Raw genomic sequence first — 19,296 nt, forward strand, 5'->3', positions numbered from 1 at the left:
GTTCTTGAGGGTATTTCCAGACTGATGGAGCAGGCATAGCAGGCTCCAAGGCCCCAGACAGAAGTCTATGAGCATTTCTGACGGCTCAACCCGAAGGAGTTCGGGGGTACTACTGATTCGTTTTTAGCAGAGGGTTGGATCATGTCTCTAGGATTGCACTTTCAGTATTTATATATGAGAGACAGAGATCGGGTCAGATGCGCCGTGTATATGCTGAGGGACGATGCATCCCTTCGGTAGGAGGGAGCATCGCTCGGGTTGAACTTGGCTACTCTCACATGGGATCAGTTCAAGGAGGTGTTCTACGACAAGTACTTTCCAGCGGAAGTTAGGGGTCGTCTGACGAGAGAGTTTATGAGTCTTCGACAAGGGGACTTGTATGTGGCAGAGTTCATCAGAAATTTCGATAGGGGCTATCATTTTGTGCCCCTTATTGCGATGGATGCCGCCCAGAAGCTGATGCATTTCATGGATGACCTCAGACCCACTTTGCGTCAGGATGTGATGCTGATGAGGCCACCGCTTGTTCCTTTCAGGCGGAACAAGCCCTCCGGGATATCGACGCCGAGATGCAGCGGAAGAGGCATCATGCCCAGTCTAGTTCTCACCCACCAAAGAGGCATTTCAACGGGCCACCGAGGCATCAAGGGCAGCAGAAGCCCCAGGGATAGTTTCAGAGGCCCGGACAGCAGAGGCCACCACAGGCACCAGGGGCTCCTAAGCCGGCAGAGAGGCAGCAATGCAAGCAGTACAACCGGTTCCACTTTGGCAAGTGTATGTGGAGAACCTTCAAATGCTTCATATGCCAGAAAGAGGGTCACAAGACAGTTGATTGCCCTAGGAACAAGGGCCCCAATACTGGCAGAGCCTATATGATGCATGCAGAGGAGGCAGAGGTGGAGCCAGACTCTACACTGATCACCGATAACCTTTATGTTTAAGAATTTATTTACTGCCTCGATTGCTTGGATTATTATTTTTGGTTGTGAGAATCTATAATGAATTAGGTTGCATGTTTTAATAGGAGAGTTTAAAGGTGGAATTGTGGTAATTAAGAGCTTTAAGGGCAGTAAATGTAATAACCTAAATCTCAGGACCTTATTGCAAAAATAAAATTTGGGGGCTGTTTTCGTTTTTTCGAAAATTTTGGAACCAAATTCGTAAATTTCGAGAATTTCAAGGTTTAATTTGGCTAAATTCGAAATTTTATGAGGACTAAATTGCAATTTCTGGAAATTTTTGGGTAAGTTTCGAAATTTTTTATGGAACAACTAGAAATCAATCAGTGAGTGTTGGAAGATTTTGGGTTAATTACAGATAGAAAATCTCTTAGGTTTTAATACGATCAGATTTGATGGTATGTTTTGTCGGTAGGAAGGATATACATTTCATGTGTAACCACGTATGCATTGCTAGATTCCGGAGCTACACATTCATTTATATCCGAGTCATTTGTTAAGCAACTAGGAATCATATCAGAGGCTATTGATTTGGTATTCAGAGTTTCGATTCCGTCCGGAGATTAGATGTTTACGTCTCAGATAGTGAAGAGATTGGAGCTTTAGTTGCAGAAAAATATTGTGCAGGTAGACCTGATTGTGCTACCGTCACCAGAGTTTGATATTATTCTTAGCATGGACTGGCTTTCTTCGAATGGAGCCGCTATAGATTTTTGTCAGATGTCAGTATCTGTTCGACCATCCAGCAGGCAGCCATTTATATTTGAGGCAGCTAGACACTAGCAGATGTCCCACATCATTTCTTGCATCTGTGTGAGGAAGCTCATGAGGAGAGGCTGCCATGCATTTTTGGCGAGTATTGTGATAGTGACAGAGCCAGTCAGTTAGAGGCTAGAGGATGTCGAGGTGGTCAGGGATTTCCCTAGAATTTTCCTGGATGATGTTTCAAGCGTTCCACCAGACAGGGAGGTTGATTTCTCTATTGAGCTGATGCCAGGTGCAATGGCGATCTCTAAGGCACTCTATTGTCTAGCACCTGCAGAGATGAAATATCTGAAGGATTAGATACATTATTTGCTAGATAAGGGTTTCATTCGCCCGAGATTTTCTCCATAGGGCGCACCGGTACGGTTTGTTAAGAAGAAGGACGGCAGCATGCGGCTTTGCATTGACTACAAGGAGCTGAACTAAGTTATAGTCAAGAATAAGTATCCACTGCCTAGGATCGAGGATCTATTTGATCAGCTTCAGTGAGCTTCAGTATTCTCGAAGATAGATCTCCGATCAGGATACCACCAGCTGAAGGTAAGAGAGTCTGACGTGCATAAGACGGCTTTCAGGATGCGTTATGGGCACTATGAGTTTATGGCGATGCCCATCATACTAATGAAAGCGCCAGCGATCTTCATGGATATCATGAATTGCGTCTTTCAACCATATTTGGATCAGTTCGTCATAGTTTTCATAGATAACATATTGATTTAATCGAAGAGCAGAGAGGAGCCCAGTCAACATTTGAGGACCGTATTGCATACTTTACAAGACAGACAGTTGTATGCCAAGTTCAATAAGTGCGAGTTATTGCTAGACAAAGTGACATTCTTGGGCCACATCATATCCCGAGATGGAGTGGAGGTTGATCCCAGTAAGGTTGAGGCAGTCCGGGATTGGCCAGTGCCTAAGAATGTGACAGAGATCCGCAGTTTCTTGGGGTTGGCTGGGTACTACTGGAAGTTCATTTCAAGGATTTTCTTCTATTGCGGTGCCTATGACCGCCTTGACGAAGAAGAACGCCAAATTCATCTGGGTATCAGAGTGCCAGGAGAGTTTTGACATGCTGAAGCAGGCATTGACCACCGCACCAGTTCTAGCTATGCCATCAGGGCAAGGAGATTTTGTGTTTTATACAGATGCTTCGAAGCTGGTTTGGGCGCAGTTTTGATGTAGCATGACATGGTTATAGCCTATGCGTCTAGACAGTTGAAAGTCCATGAGAAGAATTATCCGACTCATGACCTTGAACTAGCAGCAGTAGTATTCGTCCTAAAGATATGGAGGCACTATCTGTATGGGGAGAAGTGCATGATTTTTAGTGATCACAAGAGCCTGAAATACTTCTTCACACAGAAAGAGCTGAACGTGAGACAATGAAGGTGGCTATAGCTAGTGAAAGATTATGGCTGCGGCATTAGCTACCATCCGAGTAAGTGATTCCTTGAGAGTACAGTCGACACTGAGGGACATGATCCGAGCAGGGCAGACTTCTGACGAGCAGTTGCAGAAGTGGAGACAGAGGGATGAGTCTAAGGGCCTGAGGTTATATACAGTGGAGGACGGCATAGTAAGGTAGTGTGACCGATTGTGGGTTCCTAGCAGTGATTCCTTGAGAGCAGATATCTTGAGTGAGGCCCACAGCACCCTGTACTCCATCCATTCAGGAATTACGAATATGTATAAGGATCTACAGACTCTTTATTGGTGGCCGGGAATGAAGAAAGATATTCTGCGTTTTATCTCCGAGTGTTTGACGTTTTAGCAAGTCAAGGCAGAACATCAGAGACCTGCAAGAAAGTTGAGACAACTCCCTATTCTCGGGTGGAAATGGGAGAACATTACCATTGACTTTGTGACAGGAATACCGATGACAGCGGGAGGATATACTGCCATTTGGGTGATAGTTGATCGACTCACTAAATCAGCACACTTTCTACCAATCAGGAAGACTTTCACCATGACTCAGTATGCAGAGATGTATATCAGAGAGATAGTCAGACTTCATGGGATTCCAGTATCCATCGTGTTAGACAAGGATATGAGGTTCACGTCTGCATTCTGGAAGAGTCTACATCACGCATTAGGTACTAAGCTGCTATCCAGTACTGTCTTCCATCTTAAGACTGACGGACAATCATAGAGGGTGTCTCATAATTTGGAGGACCTACTCAGAGCTTGCATGATCGACTTCCAGGGCAGCTGGGAACTGAAGCTACCTCTCGTGGAGTTCACGTACAACGACAGTTATCAGACATCTATCGGTATGGCTCCATATGACATTGTATATGAGGAAGTGTAGGTCAGAAGTTTATTGGGGTAAGGTAGGAGAGATGACAAAGTTGGGGCCAGATATTGTCAATCAGACTGTAGAGTTAGTGGTCATGATCTAAGATAGGATGAATACTGCTCAGAGCCGACATAAGAGTTATGTAGATCAGTGGCGTAGAGATCTTGAATTCCCAGTAGGGCATCATGTATTTGTGAAAGTCGCACCGATGAAGGGTGTGATGAGATTTGAAAAGAAAGGCAAGCTCAGCCCTAGATTCATAGGACCGTTTGAGATCCTAGAGAGAGTTGGGATACTCACATACGGAGTTGAATTACCGCCGAATCTAGAGGGAGTTCTTAATGTGTTCCACGTTTCCATGCTACGGAAGTACATGTCGAACCCTTCGCATGTACTGAATTATGAGACACTATAGTTGACGCCAAATCTATCTTTTGAGGAAGGACCCACTCAGATATTAGATATGCAGGAAAGGAGGCTCCGGAACAAGGTGATCCACACGGTCAAGGTCAAGTGGCTGAATCATTCTGAGGAGAAGGCTACTTGGGAGATTGAAACCGAGACGAGGAATCGCTACACGGAATTATTTGGTATGTTTCGAGGATGAAATTCTGTTTATGGGTGGAGAACGGTAAGGTCTAGGAAATTCGAACTATGTAACATAACTGCATGCAGTCTAGGGTTTTTACTAAAATATGTGTTTAATGATTTTAATATTTCATGTTTTACTTAAGTTTGATGCATTAGGGCTTTAAGTTGCATTTCGTGCTCGAACGAGGAATAGAGACCGTGGTTAATCAGGAAATTTTTTTTATTAAATAATTATTTTGAATTATTTAATATATAGTGTATTTAAGTATGATTTTTGAAAATGGGTTTTGGTTGGGTATTTATACTCGTTGTGTCATATTTTTAATCGGTACGCATATTTTACCGATTCGGATGACTTTTTGAGGGTTCGGGTAATATTTTAAACGTACCAAAAAAAAATATTTTTCGGTGGTGTTATTGGGCTTGATGAGTTTATTTTATCGTATAATGGGCCTAAAACCATTTTAATCCCCTTGATTTTAATTAAGGGCCAATTTACACCTTTAAGTATGATTTAAACCTCATTTGTCAAAACCCTAAACCTAACCCCAACCCCACGGTCGCCCCTCTCCTTCAGTAGCAGCATCATTTCATAGGTTTCTTCAGCATCCATCTCGATTTTCTTCAAAGATTTCAAGAAATTTTCTCCCCCGTCTCTCCGGTGTTCGTCCTACACGTAGATGTCAAAGTTTTAGAGCGTTTAGACGAAAAGAAACTCCTGAAAACCCTTTTTTTCTCATCATTAACATCATGCTATGAGAACTTGATAGATTATGCATGTCATATTATTGTTCTTATGATGGTGCATTGTTTTACTAGATTTTGTCATGAATATCTTTGAGAAAAATATGTTTTGGGCTCATGTTTTGTTGGGGATGAAGGGGCTGCCAGGTTTCATGATGAGGGGACGATATACAGCAAGTTTAGGGAGGGTTTAGATGAAAAGATCAGAATTGGAGCGAGTCATTGTAGGTGGCCGATCTGGATTTCATGTGTAGACTCGGTTTTGATTCAAATGGGCTTTGGGGTTGATGCGGCTGTGTACAGGTTGGAACAGACCATGGTTCAGGCCCTGGTGGGTCTGAGTTGGGGTCCTAGATGGTCGGTGTGTGGCTGGAAGCAATCCTTGGGGAGACCATGAGCCTAGGAGAGAAGGGTAGACGCGTTTTGTCTTGTTAGAGTGAACCATGCACGTCCGCATGCATGGGGCTAGGGGCCATGGCTTGGTCAGTCAAGGAGGATCCAGTGGTGGGCTAGGAAGGTCTTGTGAGGGTCTGGTCCGAGCTGGTTCGGGGTAGGGTCGAGTTATTGGCTTGGAAATGTAGTTAGGGTTTTGGCCGCTTTGTGCAGGAAATTTCCAGCAGATATCCAGCCAAGTTTGGGAGTCCCATATGGTCTGAATTAGGTTGTTAAAAGGCAGGTCATGTTTGGTGAGGTCATGGATTAAGTTTGGAAAAATTTGGTTTAGTTTTGGGTTGATTCGGATTTAAACCGGGACCCAGGTCCAAGTTTTAAAACGAATCGTATAATTTATGGAACGGGCTCAATGTTATGCCTAGGAAATGTTTATAAATATGTTTTGAGGTGTTCTTAGGAGTTTGGTTGGCTTCGGGTCTAAATTTAGAGGTCCAGGGGTAAAATGGTCAGTTAGGGTTTCGAGGGGCAAAATAGTTATTTTACACTCGGGTCGAGTTAGCAGTCCTGGCAGCGCCCTGATCACCAAATTACACATTTTTAATATATATGGTATCATGAACACGACTTTTTGTGTAATTATGAAAAATACGTTGCATGCTTGATTTTAAGGAAATTTACGTATATGCATGATTTTTATAAGTTATGAATATGATGACATGTTTTGAAGGATAGGAGTTGGTTGTAACTAATACGAATACGATATGTAAGGCCAAGGCTCAGTGGATAGGTAATACTGTCTTTGATGTTTCCGCCGCCGGGTACCACTATTATACGTAGATGGATCCATCGAATAATAGAGCTGATACGAAAGTCACAACTAATGAACTGAATTCAATTAAAGAAAATAAACACGTATATGATGATATGTTGAGACATGTTTTGACACGTTATGCTTTGTTACGATATGTTTACGTTCACATTTTAAGATCACGAAATGTATGTTGATTATAGTACTTTTCACTGTTGCATGTCATGTATATGTACTTGTTATAAAGTTTATGATGTGTTAAGTTTTTATACTCACTAGGTGTGAATGATGCAGGTGGGCATATCGATGCAGAGACTGGAGGCGCAGAAGACTGAGTAGGCGGGGCTAGATGTGCACACGTTAACCCGAGGACCATATTTTTCCGCACATCATGTTTATGAAAGGAGAGATCATGAATATTTGCATACTTTGTGTTGGAATATTTCATGTTCTCAATCTTTATTTTGATGTTAACAAAACTTGTTATTGTGTTTCTAACATATTTACTCAAGTGTGAAGTTATTAACACAAGAAGAAAACTGAAACTGAATTCTGCACAAACTGAATTTCTGGCAAGTTTCGGTATTTTGATGATATCTCTCAACTTGATGATTCAAATGACAATCCGCCAACAAAATTGATCGTAAAAATCAATTTGAAACAAGTCATATTTCACGTTAGTTATGCAAATTCGTATTTTATCAAGGTCTAAGTGATCGCTAAATTACCGAACTGATTGACAAAAACAACAATCAGTTGGGTATGAACAGTTGTGGTATTTTGGTTATATCTCTCAGCTCGGTTATTGGAATGTAGCGATTCAGTATGGGTTGGAAAGATAAGACGATGATCTACAAATCATATTCAGAAGCTAAAGTCTGAATCGAAGCTTACGATATTGATAAATGATGATGAATCTACTGGTTCTGTACAAACTAAAATCAGATAGGCTGATTTCAGCACACCAGCTGAACTGAACCGAACCAGCAGCTGACTAACTAAACTGAACCAGTTAAACTGAATCAGACCAGCTGAAACTGAATCGAACCAGACCAGTTGAACTGAACCAGCTGAAACTGAACCAGACTAGTTGAACTGAACCAGTTGACTAGAGTTGACCACTCGGGAAAATGTCCAGCAAAGCGAATTTGACCGTTGCAATTTTAGAAACAATACAGAAACTTTTCAAACGGTCATATTCTTGTATCAAAGTATATATCATTATTGAATCCTATAAATACAACATTGAATATCAAACAAGAGCTTTTGAAGAGGATTCAAAGCATAGGCAGTTAGCATAAAGACATCAGCTAGTTGAGAGCACAAACCCTTTTGTGAGGATACATTTGAGATGTACACTATAAATGATAAATTTCTCACACACAATCACTCATACATATACAAGATAGTTGAACTTCAAATATTAGTTGAGTGAGTCTTCACACAAAGACGTAAAACAATGTGTTTGTAGTCTTTTCATATGAGATATTAAACAATATGATGATTTTGAGGTGCTGCCTGCAATATTGAGTGCTAGGAGTTCTGGTTGGGTGCTGCCCTTCTGGAGTGGGTCTGTACAAAGAGTTGTATAAATCAAAATTTTCTAGTGAATCCTTCCCAAGGTGGAAGAAGGGGTGACGTAGGAGCATTTGAAGTCTCCGAACATCCATAAACAAATTCGTGTCTATTTCTTTATTGCATTTACTTATCATTTTCATAGTTTTAAAGATGCATTGTTGAAGCATTTTACGTGTTCTTCAAATACAAAAATATTGCATACCAAGTGTTTAATAAAATGCTTCAACCAAAATATTTTTTACGCATTCAACTTGCATATGTTTTAAATGCTTTACAAAATATTTATTCGATCTCTACGAAGGATTATTTCGAGTGTCTTCCACTTGGTTTGAAAACCAAACTCGATTTAATTCATCGGTGTTCAATATTTCAAGAACCGAGCTATTGTAGCTCAACGATTTACCCCCTAACCGATCCTAACACTTTGTTTTTTTTATGTTGGATTCGTCAGGATTTTAGTTATATTTTTAACTGCAGTATTTTTATCATTATTGGATTCCTCTTATTTTAAAAAGATTTGTTTTACAGCAGTCATTGAATGCATGCTTAAAAATAGTTATTTCGAGATTTAGCTTTTTTAAAAAATATATATATATTAGTAGACGGTTTAATGAAGATACGAGTTCTGCGCAAGCTGAAATCAGCAAACTTCATCAGTTTGGTTCAGTTGAGCAAGTTTAGTTAAACAGGTTCAGTTGAGTAGACCAGCAAAATTGAACAAAAACATCAAAATCAATTGAGCTCGGGAAAAGTGTCCAGCATGCGGAAATGATCGTTTCAATATCAGAAACAATAGAGAAACTTTCCAAATGGTCATATTATTGTATCTAACATATATATCAGTGTTGGAACTTATAAATATAACATCTTGAAGATCAAATACAAGCTTTGGAAGATGATTCAAAGCATGTGCATCCTACATGAAGAAATGAGCTAGAATGAGATCAAGCCCAATATATGAGGATACGTTTGAAAGATAAATATATTGTAAAGGATTAAATTTTCACACACAATCACTCACACCTATATATGATCGTTGAACTTCAAAGTTTAGTTGAGTGAGTCTTCATATAAGGACAATAAAGATTGTGTTTGTAGTCTTGGCAAAAAAAACATTAAACACTATGCGGATTGTGAGGTTGCAGCCTACAATCGAGAGTGTGTTAGGAGTTTTGATTAGGCAATGGATAAGCACTATGTTGAAATGAGTTTGTACAGAGAGTTGTATAAATCAAATCCTTGTAGTGGATCCTTCCCAAGAAAAAGAAAGGGTAACGTAGGATTTGTTAATCTCCGAACATCTATGAACAAATTCGTGCTTATTTATTTATTATATATAATTATTTCTATTGTTTTTAAGATGCATTGTTGAAGAATTTTATGTTCTCTAAATACCCAAAATATTGCCTACCAAACGTTTGATAAAATATTCAACCAAAGTGTTTTTACTCGTTCAACTTGTATATATTTTAAATACTTTACAAAATATTTAATCAGTTTTCTACGAAAAATTATTTTGAGTATCTTCCGTTTAGTTCGAAAAAAAAAACTTGATTTAATTTATCAGTGTTCAATATATCAATAATCGATCATTGTAGCTTAATGATCCTATCAATTAGTATCAGACCTACTTATTCTTGAAAGAACATTTGAAATGGATTTTTAGTTAATTTTTTTTATATATTTTCTAACACATATATGCAAAGTTTCAATTTATGGCAGCTTGCAGCAACCTTGGAAAAATGGCTTAACTCCTTGCTCGAGTGTCAAAATTACAAACCATGTTTTGCATTGAAACCTAGACTCGTAAAGGATCGCAGTAGTATAAAATTTGTAGCCTGGTAGAAAATCAGTTTATTTGTTCAATTCAGGCTATAAGTGCTGCAGTAGAAAATAGGATATGAAGAAATTTGGTTAGTCATCCCTTTAATTTTATAAATTTCAAAATTTCAGAGGTATAGGAGGAGATCTCATTTTAAATATTGAGGTGGAGAAAAATTTGTACTTAAAAAATATTTTGAAAATATGGCTTTTTGATTCAAACAAAAAGAGGGAGAAATAAGTTAGTCGAAATAATTGTTTATCCAAGTTTTGTGGTCATAAAAAAGAAGGAGATTGTTGGGATGAGAAACACAAGTAATCTTGATTTTGATGATAACAAAATTTGTTATTGTGTTTCTAAGGTGAGAAACACAAGTAATCTTGATTTTGATGATAACAAAATTTGTTATTGTGTTTCTAACAAATTTATTTAAGTGTGAAGTTGATAACTCAAGATGAAAGATGAAATTCGAATTTAGCAAAACTGAAAATCTGGAAAGTTTCAGTATTTCAATGGTATCTGCCAACTCATTATTGCAAATGACTAGCCGTTAAGACAAGTAAATAGAAAAATCAATTTTTGACAAGTCATATTTCACATCAGTTGGGCTGAATCAGATGTTATCTATGAAAACTAATAGCTGTAAAACCAAATGGATTGCACGAAAACAATAATCAGTTGAGCATGAGCAGTTACGGTATTTTGCTCAGCCTGAACAGCCCGATTATCCAAATGAAACAATTCAGCATGTGTTACGAATCTAGGACGATGATCTACAAATTATATGCACAAGTAAATGTCTTAATCGGAGTGTAAGATGCTGATAAATGACGATAAATATACGAGTTCTACAGATACTAAAATCAGCAGATCTCATCAATTTGTCTCATTTGAGCTGGTTCAGCTGAGCAGGATCTCTTGAGAAGACGATCAAAACTGAACAACAACGTCAAAATCAGTTGGGCTAGGGAAAAGTGGCCAGTAAGCCGAAATGACCGTTTTAATATCGAAACAGTCTTTCTAAATGATCATATTCTTGTATCTAACCTATATATTATTGTTGCAGCTTATAAATACATTTTGAAAATCAAATACAAGCTTTGGAAAATGATTCAAAGCATGGACAACCTAAATGAAGAAATGAGTTAGAATGAGAGCAAACCCAATGTGTGATGATATATTTGAGAGATAAATACACTATATATGATTAAATCCTCACACACAATCACTCACACCTATATATGAGAGTCGAGCTTCAAATTTTAGTTGAGTGATTTTTCACATAAAGACATTAAAGATTGAGTTTGTAGTTTTGACATAATAGACGTTAAACATTATGTGGATTATGAGGTTGCTACCTACAATCGAGATTTTGCTAGGAGTTTCGATTAGACAATTGATAAGTACTAAGTCAAAATGAGTTTGATAAGGAGTTGTATAAATAAAAATCTTCGAGTAGATCCTTCCCAAGGACAACCAAGAGGAAGAAAAGATGACATAGAAGTTGTTAATTTCAGAAAATCCATAAACAAATTCTTGCATATTTATTTATTGCATTCAACTTACACATCTTTTAAATACTTTACAAAATATTTAATTGTTTCTACGAATGATTATTTTGGATGTCTTCTGTTTGCTTTGAAACTAAACTTGATTTAATTTATCGGTATTCAATATCTCAAAAACCAAACTATTGTAGCTCAACTATTATTTATCAATCGATCTTATCAAATACATTTAATTAATTTTTTTCCATTAAAGTGTTAAGAACACTACAATTATTATTGGCCTATAACTATTCATCTTCACTCTCCAAAACTTCATTTGAGGCTATGATTGCAATTCCTCATTATCACTTTTAGCCACGCCTCGATCATGCAAAAAGGCAGAGAATTTTTAACTTTTTTGGTCGATAACAATAATAATCTTAGTGAAGTTGATGTTTGTGTGAATAATGTGTATATATTTATTAGTCAACAAGGAAGAGGATAAAGCCAGGTTGATTTTGTACGATTCTAAACAATTTTTAGGTCCCCATGTGAACTGAATATACGAACGAAGAAAAATGCAATGACATTTTTGAGTATTTTAATTTTATTCATGCATATAATATACAAATATTTTGAATTTTTTTGAAGAAGATTAATTTCTATAAAAAAAAATGCGATAGTTCTAGAAAATAAAAGCTTTTGAATCGGTATAGCATTGCAATGGCATTATTATTACATAAATATGCAATTATACTTGTACATTAACATTTTATTTCGCTTGTTGCCTATTATTAGGGCTTAAATTTTCTGAAAAATTAGTGCTCAACTTTAATTCTATTAGCACATGAATTAATACTATTTGAAGTCTTAACTGACCTGCGCAATTAATTGATTAAGGAAAAAAGCTATAATTTTAGTATCGTTGACTCATATATAATATGATGAATGATAAATCATTATATTTTGATAAGAATGATGCATAACATTAATCTTTTATAGAACTTGGATTAAGTATTGGAAAAAAATAAGAATGAGTAATCAATCAATGTCTCATCTTCCGCACTAAGTTATTTGTTTTAGATTTTAGTATGTAACTTGTCAAAATTGGTTTTAATCGAGTAATATTTCTTTTATTTTTTTTATCGAAACCACTAAAACATCGGATATTTTTTTGGCACAAATGCTCTCATATGTGACTCGTACTGGCGATTATAAAACCTATATTACATACATTAAAAGATACATAAGTAAAAATAATAAAAAAAACAAAGGCTTTTTCCTCACATATTTTAGAATATTTAGCGTCATTTTGCTTTATTATTCCCCTTCAAATAAGTAGTTTCTGATGAGTTAGTTAGTGACAACTGACAAAAAAATGCAAAACAAATTCAATTTACTTGATAAAAATCCAACTTGAATAGTTATATGACTACATTTCATAACAAACCAATTTACAAAATTAAAATTGTAATTTTCTATTAATTATATAAGTAGTTTAAATCAAAACTGTCTTCACGTCCTCTAAAGTATCGTTCGTACCTGATCAACATTTTTTAAAAAATATTTTAATAATATTAAAATATTAAAATTATTATTATAAAATTATTATCAAGCATATAATATTTTCATAAATTTTTGTTGGTTATATACATAATGGTTATATACATAAAATTAGGCTATCAAAGAAGCTCCAAATATTTGAAAATCTCACCCAGACTATTGAAAACATGACTGGTAAAACTTGGAAATTGGGCTAATCCAACCCCGACCAATTCCATTTTAATTTGACTAAAAATTAAAATCATTTTTAAGAAAATAAAATATAGATCATTGTTGTTTTACCAAAATAACTTATGGTATTGATACAATTTCAATATTTTAAGACATACATCAATACTAGCGCTTCTTGTCTATGGTTCATTCAATATTTGCAATTATTGCACTCTAATGATATCATTTACAATTATTGTATCTTTGCAATATATGAGAATCGAACATGTGATCCCGACTTTAATATCAATTATAGGATCAAGTGCTTGCAACTTTATCAAAAGTTATAACTTATGTTAAATTGACAACTTTAATATTTTAAATCGTACATCCTAAATGTCAACCAAAGATCACCCTACCAATAAAGTAATTATCGCATCGTTTTTCACAAATAAAACCAATCCGATCTGGTCATTTGATGGTGAGTATGAAATTAAATAAATAAAAATAAATGGAATTAACCCAAATCCAATTTATTTTACATTGTTTTTATAGAAGATGGCATGCATGGTAATAAATTTAGTGGTGATTCTCTCCAAAATCGGCTTCTCCTTGGGTCAATTTTTCTTAATTTCACTCCTTCAAAATCGTCTGAAAACATGAACAAACTGGTTAGGGGACGCAAATATGGTTCCCGACGTTACGCCTCCGATGCCTAAGTTAGACCAAACATAGGAGCAATGGAGAAATAAGTGAAAGTGTCTTGAAAGCCTAATACAATGTTGATATCATGTGTTTTCTATATATATATATATATATATATATATATATATATATTTGATTTATCAAATAAGATACCTCATTTCTCCATCGTGTAATTCTCATTCTTAAGATGAATAGAAAATTATAATAACATGACATAACATGTCAAACGATTATTGAAGAGGCATCAAAAGGGTTACCCCTTGCGTAAAAACTCATATATATGTTTTCGAAATAAAGCTCGTGAATGGAATTTTATTATTTGAATTGTAAATATCTACTCTAGATTTTACATGAATAGAAAAAAAAAATTGTCCTTATCTCCAATAAAATTATTATAAAAATCTATATATTGAATCTACAGCCAATGAAACGTCCTAAAACGTTTTTCAAAAAATACATGGGTTTTTTTTTTTAAATAAGGATGCCAAAACTTTAAACTTAAAAAACATAAAATTTTGTGTTGGATCAATTAATGTTTTGGTATTACACAAATTTTAAGGCAAAACTGAACTATGTTAAACCGAAGTAACCGAGTCCACAAGCTAAACTGAATTAACTAGACCGAAATAAGTCAAGACTAAACTGATGTATACTAAAATTTATCATTTTACCAAGTCTATCAGTCCAGGAAATCTTCATTCGCTATCAAGGACATCAGACATCTAGGAAAGCTAAACTGATGTTTGAATAAATTTTTCTGTACAAAACTGACCACATCAATATACAATTATCAGATAATGTTGACGTGGACAAAAGACAAGTCAACATACATTTTTTTTTGGAACGTATGCTTTATGAAACTCGAGACCGTTGGATTTAGAGTTTATAAATAGAGAATAAGTTCAATTTAGTAAAGCTCTACGTCTTTTCCAAAAGATTCAAGCATTCAAGCTTTCAAGTATCTAAACTAAACTCAGTCAGTCGAGCACATTTACAAAGAATTGTACATGATCATTAAGGATCATTAAGTATTAAGATATCATAGTATTATAAATCATTATATTTGATAACAGTCTGTATATTGTTATTCATTCAATGAGGTGTAATAGGAGTTTCAGTTTGGTAAGTCCAAACTGAACAATGATTTTGCAAATTACTTTTATTATCCAAAGTCTTCTAGTGTGAATCTTCCATAAGGAAGAAGGGGTGACGTAGGAGCTTGAGTTCTCCGAACATCCAGAAACAAACTTGCATACTTTTTATTTTCAGTTTACATAGCCAAACCATTATTCGATTGACTCTAATATACTAGTTTGGCTTCTTTCCGCACATGTTTGTTATTCAACTGACATTGAAAATATAGAAATATATAATTATGTTGCTAACCCGACTAAATTATGTTTAGACAAGTAATTTATGTCTATCTCTATTCAACATCTTTCTAAACACTACAATCATTCCTATCATTTTGCATAATAAATTTAATCATCATAAAGTTAAGATAAAGCTCAAACGTTGTTATTGTTAGCCGATATATTAGGAAGAAAAAGAATCTATTAAAGATAAACTATTAATAACAATAGATGAAAATACAATTCTATACGGATATATATTTATATGAAAAACAAGAAACGTACGAATAAGTGACTAAGGCCTGTAAAGAACACAATTTCCTTAAAACATATTCGTCCCCTCAGAGATGGTGTTTTGAGGGTCATGTAAACGTCTATCTCCAAGGATAAAATGACAATACCAATAGAAATTAAACACAAAATGATACTCCGACTAACAGAAAATATGCCTGATCATAATTACCCTTAGAATGGAAAACAAAAAAGAAAAAATTGGAAGAATGAAAGACTTTTAGTTTTATTACTTTTATGGAAGCATTTTTTCCCCAATAAGATTGAACACAAATTTATAGGATCAATACCGCTTTCTCATTCAATGCACAATACCACAAGTTTCAAGACTAACTTAAATCAAGTGCATTTAATTATTTCTTGAAAGTGAATTTTACACGAGGCAAAATTTATTAACTCATCTAATTTTAATTTACATCAATTTTAATTAACCAAAAGGAATTTAAATAAAAATTCGAATAATCCCTCACATGAATTGAATTGAAATTTATCGAAATAAGAAAACTGGGTGATATTGTTTGAAAGGAATATTTTATTCCTTTATTATTTTGATAAATTGATATCATCAATTTAATATTTTACCTTTCTAGATTATGAAATATTGCTTGATTTATTTCTAAATGATAAGATCTTGGTTGCTTTATATCTAGATATTATAGGATTTGTTTTTAATATTATTTTATCTTTGTTTGAAAGTGTTTTATATCTAATGAAAATCTTGTTTCCATATTTTGTAGGACTCTTTTATGGATTAACTTTTAGGTCAAACCATTGACATAAATATGTATAGCTTCACAGCCGTACAAGGGTGGTTGTGGAGAGAGGGAAAAAAAGGTTTTAAAGAGAGAGAGGTTTTGGAGAGAGAAAAAGTGTGGCAGAGAGGGGCTTTTCATAACGTTGGACATAGAGCTTTTCATTGAGAAGAAAAATCACAAGAAGTCCTAACATTTATTTTTCTCTACGGTTTTTGTGTGATCGTGTGATCACTTTGTTGTGGAGAGGAGCTACTGGAGTTTTTGGGAGTGCACGTGTAGGTCGGCTAAGGAGTTCTTGCATAGAAGAAATATACGAGAGCCGAGCCTATTTTGATGAGACATTTTTGTGTGATCGGTTGATCATTTTACAGCGTATGAGAGCTGCTGGATTTTTCTGAACACACAGAGAGTTCAGATATTGAAGATTTTCGTGTTGAAGATTTTGTGTGATTGATTCACATATACCGTGTTGCTGATTAGTGTTGACAACACTCAAGAACTGTAAGGTCCAAAATTAAGACGACGTAATCCAACTGCATGCGAATCTAGGAAATTATGAAAAATTGAGTAATTAATTGATTTTAGTTGCTAATTAATTATGTGACATACTTGTTTATATGCTGAATTAGACTTTTATTATCATCATGCATTTAGTGGTATTTTTAGGAATATTCAAGTGACGATCGAGGAATGGGGACCGAGGGCTGAAATTGAAAAATGATTTTATTAAATGATTATTTTTAATTATTTAAAATATGACCGATGCTTGTCAGTATTTTCGAAAATAAGGGTTTGGAGGTGATTTTATACGCCGAGACGTAAATTTTATCGGTGTTGGTTTTTCAACTAAAATACGAGCTTTCTGGCCACCCGGCTAATAAATTCACAAATTTATTTAATCAAAGCTATGATAATATTTTATTTAGATCCTAAATAAGCACTAATGGGCCTAAACTTGGCTTAATAGGCCTAAACTTGAGTTAATAACCTTATTTACTATATAATATACAAATCTCCACCCAAAACCCTACACTTTTGCACCAAAGGAAATCGGCCACACTTTTTCAAAAATCTGAAAATTCTCTCCTCACCACCCTACACACACACGGCACACATACATATCATCCAAGGAGGATTTTCGTAGGGTTGAAGAGAATACAAGCCAAAGTTGTGTTCCGTTCTTCGTCGTCAACGGTTTTTCGTGCGTATAAAACGCAAAGACACGCCATACATCTCCTTTTCTCATCCATCATATCATATTATTGTTTGAATTATTGTATGCATGAAGAACATGTCTTATTTTTCCAGAATTTTCGAAATATAATGCTTATAGGTTTCGAATTCATGATTTATGTTGCACAAAAAGTGTACAAGCATGTTAGGGGGCTGCCATGATGTCAAGTTAAGTCCAAACAAAGGTTTTATGTGATTTAGAAACACACACGATCCACCAAAAGCTATAGAAGCAAGATAGGAAGAACCGAAACCTGCTGTCATGGGGGGAAGTGATCGGGCTGCTTGTTGTAGGGTGAGGCAGGGTCTTGGCTGGGGCCAGGGCTCGTCCAAGGGCTGTCATGGGTCAGGGCTAGAGTCCTAGCCAAGATAGGACTCGAGATATGGGCTGGGGAAGGAGTCCTAGCCATGCTAGGACTCCCACCCGTGAATCGCGCAGCATGTGTGCGCTAGAAGGCAGGCGTCCAGGGGCGTGGGGGCTCGGCTCGTGGGTCACAGGCTTGGTTAGGGTGTCTCAATAGGGTCCTAAGAAGGTACACTAGAGGTTGGCTCGGGTGCTGGGGCGTTGGCTAGGTCCCTAGGTGTGCAAAACTTAGAACCCATGCAAGGTAGGATTCTCGGCCAGCATGGGGTCTCATGGGAGGGCTTCGTTTTATGGTTTGGTTTGGTTTCTTGGTAAAATTAGGGTCCAGTAGGCTAATTTAGGATGTTGGTCAAGTTTTGGACCAACATGGTTCGGGGGTAACTCGTGAAAATCGAAAGTTGGCTCGGGGTCGAAGTTTAGGTGTCAAGTTAGAGTTTTAAACTAATTAAAAATTGGAAAACGGATCACGGGGGTCGAGTCGTGGTCCATAAGGGCTAAAATAATATAAAAAGACTAAATTTAGAATTTAGAAATTTTATATTAAAGTTTGGTATTTTTCGGGATTAAAACACTGTTAAAACAATTAAGAAAAGATAATTGAAAAAGTCTAACATTTAAGCCAAATAAAATTATGAAAAAAATCATGTAAGCTTAAATAATTATTTGTTACATGTTAGAGTCATGAAATCAAGAAAAAAGTCGAAAACGTAAAATGTCGAGTCCAGGGGTAAAACGATCTTTTTACACCGGGAAATTAGTAAAGGCCATGGCAGTGCCCTAAATGCTATTTTTACGAAAATATGATTATTTTTAACTGTTTATGAATTTTTCATGATTAAATGATGATTGTTAAATGTCTAAGGGATTTTTATGATTTAAGAAGACCGTTAAAATACATGTTGCATGCTTGGTTTCAAAAATGAAAAACGTAATGATATTCATGATTTTTCTAAAGTGATGTGAATGAAAAATGTTGAAGGATGTGAAATAATTGTGACTAATTCGTTAATATTGGCGACGTCGTGAGGGTTATGGTCCCAGTGGGAGCCCGACGATTGTGTTTCCATCATTGCGGATATGTGGTAACGGATATGTGGTAACGGTTTTGTGTTAACGGAAGAATGGGAATATCGTGAGGGGAAAAAGCCCAGAGGGAGCCCATTTATGGGAAAATGCCCCAGAGGGAGCCCCGACGATCGTATTTCTATTCGAATCATGATAGGCCAGGGCCCAGTTGACCGGTGAGAGAGTTGCTGGTGTCCCCCGCCGCCCAGTACTGTGGTTTTATGTAGATGGATCCATCGACCCTCATGAGCATGATCAGGAAAGTCACAATTAACGATCTGAATTCAACAAAAGAAAAGAGAAAAAGAAAAGAAAAATGTTCATGATCATGTTAAAGGTTTTATGTCATGTCATGTTGAGGAAAAAGGAAAAAAT

At 36.0% G+C, this 19,296-nt stretch overlaps 1 protein-coding gene across 1 annotated transcript in view; it reads left to right on the forward strand.

The window, feature by feature from the left end:
- Window positions 1-3,135: 3,135 nt before the first annotated feature.
- LOC142544285 (uncharacterized) overlaps window positions 3,136-19,296 on the forward strand; it is a 38,232-nt gene continuing 22,071 nt past the window's right edge. The window contains exon 1 of the mRNA XM_075651347.1: window positions 3,136-3,305. Within this exon, the coding sequence (XP_075507462.1) occupies window positions 3,136-3,305 (170 nt within the window). The remainder of the gene's footprint in view (window positions 3,306-19,296) is intronic.

The sequence above is a fragment of the Primulina tabacum genome, chromosome 5 (genome assembly GCF_025594145.1).
Source record: "Primulina tabacum isolate GXHZ01 chromosome 5, ASM2559414v2, whole genome shotgun sequence".
Lineage (NCBI taxonomy): Eukaryota > Viridiplantae > Streptophyta > Magnoliopsida > Lamiales > Gesneriaceae > Primulina > Primulina tabacum.